Source organism: Physella acuta, unplaced genomic scaffold (genome assembly GCF_028476545.2).
Source record: "Physella acuta isolate Inbredline_101_S28 unplaced genomic scaffold, ASM2847654v3 ptg000426l, whole genome shotgun sequence".
In the NCBI taxonomy this organism is placed as follows: domain Eukaryota; kingdom Metazoa; phylum Mollusca; class Gastropoda; family Physidae; genus Physella; species Physella acuta.
This window is the reverse complement of record NW_026731945.1, coordinates 480,081-482,912: the sequence shown is the minus strand read 5'-3', so window position 1 is coordinate 482,912 and position 2,832 is coordinate 480,081. Positions and strand designations below refer to the sequence as shown.

At 32.3% G+C, this 2,832-nt stretch overlaps 1 protein-coding gene across 1 annotated transcript; it reads right to left on the bottom strand.

Moving 5' to 3' along the window:
• Nucleotides 1-528: 528 nt before the first annotated feature.
• LOC131942793 (kelch-like protein 8) lies at nt 529-2,301 on the bottom strand. The gene has a single exon (XM_059302719.1). It carries the CDS (start codon nt 2,299-2,301, stop codon nt 529-531), a length of 1,773 nt encoding a protein of 590 aa, XP_059158702.1.
• Between the last annotated feature and the right edge of the window lie 531 nt (nt 2,302-2,832).

Below are 2,832 nucleotides of genomic sequence, written 5' to 3'. Positions count from 1 at the left end.
TAAGCTTGAAAATGTTTGTCTGGTTGAACATGGTCGGGAAATGTTTTAATGAGTTTTATATAAATCTATTTTGGAGTATTTACAAAATAATAAATCTATTAAAACTCAAAGCTAAATATAAAATAATTTCGAGTGTCATATTTTAAAATACAACTACAACGCACAAGATGTGGCTATCAATAAGTTGCCTTTTGTCTTTGGCTTTTAAAGATACGCATCTCCGTTATTCCTAAAAGAAAAAGCTAATGTGCTGTATCATCAAAATGGTTAGAACTGGTTTTATTTGTATAACTCTTTATGTGTTTCTGGTAAATCAATAAACTATTGACTTTAAAGTCATTGCATGTGTGGGAAACTCTATAACATTACCCGAGTTCGTATCTTATTTTAAAGAAAGCGTATTTGATTAAAAAGTATTAAAAAATAACAAAATAAAAGTTAAAAAAAAAGAACACAAATGAGTGTTCTCTATTTGTAAACTTTAGAACAGTGTTTTTAAGGATAAATAAAGTCAACCAAATATCTATCCTATTTGATAGACACAGCTTCACAGTTACCTAAGCTAAGTAAAGATGACTTTGGAAGTGTAGCTGGAACGAAATTTGACATAGCAGTACTATGTCCCCAGTATGAAATAACTTTAAGATGTCCTGGAACAGCTGTCGGATCTGTTTGATATTTATTTCCAAAAATAATTAACTTTTCATCGTATGTTAGAGCGCCGTATTGTCTTCTTTGGCGATTCCATAGTTTAGAAACAAGTTTTACTTCAATTCGTCCTGATAACGATGCATCGGAAATAACCCACAATGAGCCATTCGTCTGTAAAATGTAGCTGTGTTTGTCGTTCTTAAAACTGATCAGTTGTTCCGCTGGCCCATCTATGTGAGTTAGCTTGGTAAATGAGTTAGACGAAAACTGATAATTGTGAACAACTGTGTTCTCAATGTTGTTTTGGGTTTCAGAGGAGAAAATAAGAAGGGAGTTTTCAAAGATAGTTGCGTGGGTTACAACTAAATGGGTTGGAATGTTTGTGAATTTTTTAAATTCCAAACTCGTTGGGTTTATATGATAAATTACATTATCATTTTTGTCTAAGATGTAAATAAACTGCCCATGAGAAACAAGTAACACATTGTTTAAGGGCAGATTAGAAATTTCTTTCCAATCGTTCCCAGAGAAGACAAACAATTTATATTGCATGTTTGGCATATTAAGAGGTTTTCCAATTGCGTATAAATCTGCGTCAAATGTCACTAGCTGAATACTGTCTTTTAAACCATCACAAGTTGGCAAATCGAACCAAGTCTCATCGCTAGCACGTATTGCTCTAAACTGTCCATCTTTTCTTGCATAAACCCCAACGTGTGTAAAGCTACTACACAATCTGTGCACAGCCGCTGATGGCCACTGGCCGTCTCTTGAAGGTTGGGCTTGGTACGCTAAAGCGCTGTCAATTATATCTCTAAAGTCTTTATTTTCAGAACACATTTTAAGATGATAAACTCGTGTTAAAACCGCAGGAGTAACTAAACATGTCCTCACCAGACTCAGCAATTCTGTCATTTTATCTTTTCTAGATAAATGCTCGATTAATGCAACATTAAGCGAGTTATCAGAAGGTATTTTTTCCAATTCACTGCCATCTTTTTCTATGTCGACTAATTTGTTTGTGTTAGTAATATCTGTGTTAGCATTATTTGGAGCATAGCAGTCGACCCATCTTATCACTGATTCTAACACGATATCTTCACTACTGACACGAAGATCCTGGCTTTTTATCAATTCACAAACTTCGATGAAAGGCAGTTGTAGAAATGTTGCTGATATACTAATTTTTTCAAAGTTTCTCAACATAAAGCTTTGAAGCTTATCTAGAACAAAAGTTGAGCCAAAAAGTTTAGCTGTTACATAAATGTTTTCCCAGTTGTCCATTGTAATAGCGTTATTTGCAAATCGTTCACACATTTTTATCATAAAGTTAATCTGCAGCATGTGCACAGCCCTCCAAACGTGAATGAAATTATCCAACGTTAGAACATTGACACCTGTGTAAAGTGTTTTCAGAATCAACTGAAATATTTCATAGGAAACATCTTTTAACTCAACGCAGTTTTCTGTGATCTCCCTCATTCCTGATCGAAACAACGCTTGGAAAAATTCAGAGCAGGCAGCAAGAACGAGCTTATGACATGTGATTGTGTCATTGTGTATCTTGATTGTAAAGTCGAGAAACTTTTTGTCTGTCCACACAATCCCGAGACATTTCACGACCTCTGTGCAGATTTCAGGTGAGTTCATGTTGTAGGGAGATCTGTGAAGTAGATTAAAACACAAGACAATAAGTTTTTTACAAACACACACGCACACAAACACATACACACATAGTGTTGTTTTCAAAGACAGGCACACATGGAACCATATATATATATATATATATATATATATATATATATATATATATATATATATATATATATAATATATATATATATATATATATATATATATATATATATATATATATATATATATATATATATATATATGGTTCCATGACAAATGATCTCAAGGACAAATGATCTCACGAACAAATGATACCATGGACAAAATACCTCAGACAAAATATCTCACAGCAAAATTTGAATAGTATGTTCGATAATTTTAGTTGATTTGACCTTTTTTTTATTGACAGTCAATTTGGTTTTGTTTACTTTTTTATGCATAATAATTGTTAGTAAAATGAATTTGTTAAACTTAAAAGATTTATGAAACCTAATCTTTGTAATAGCATTTGATTTTAAAAAGTAAAAATTAAAACAAACTTACTCC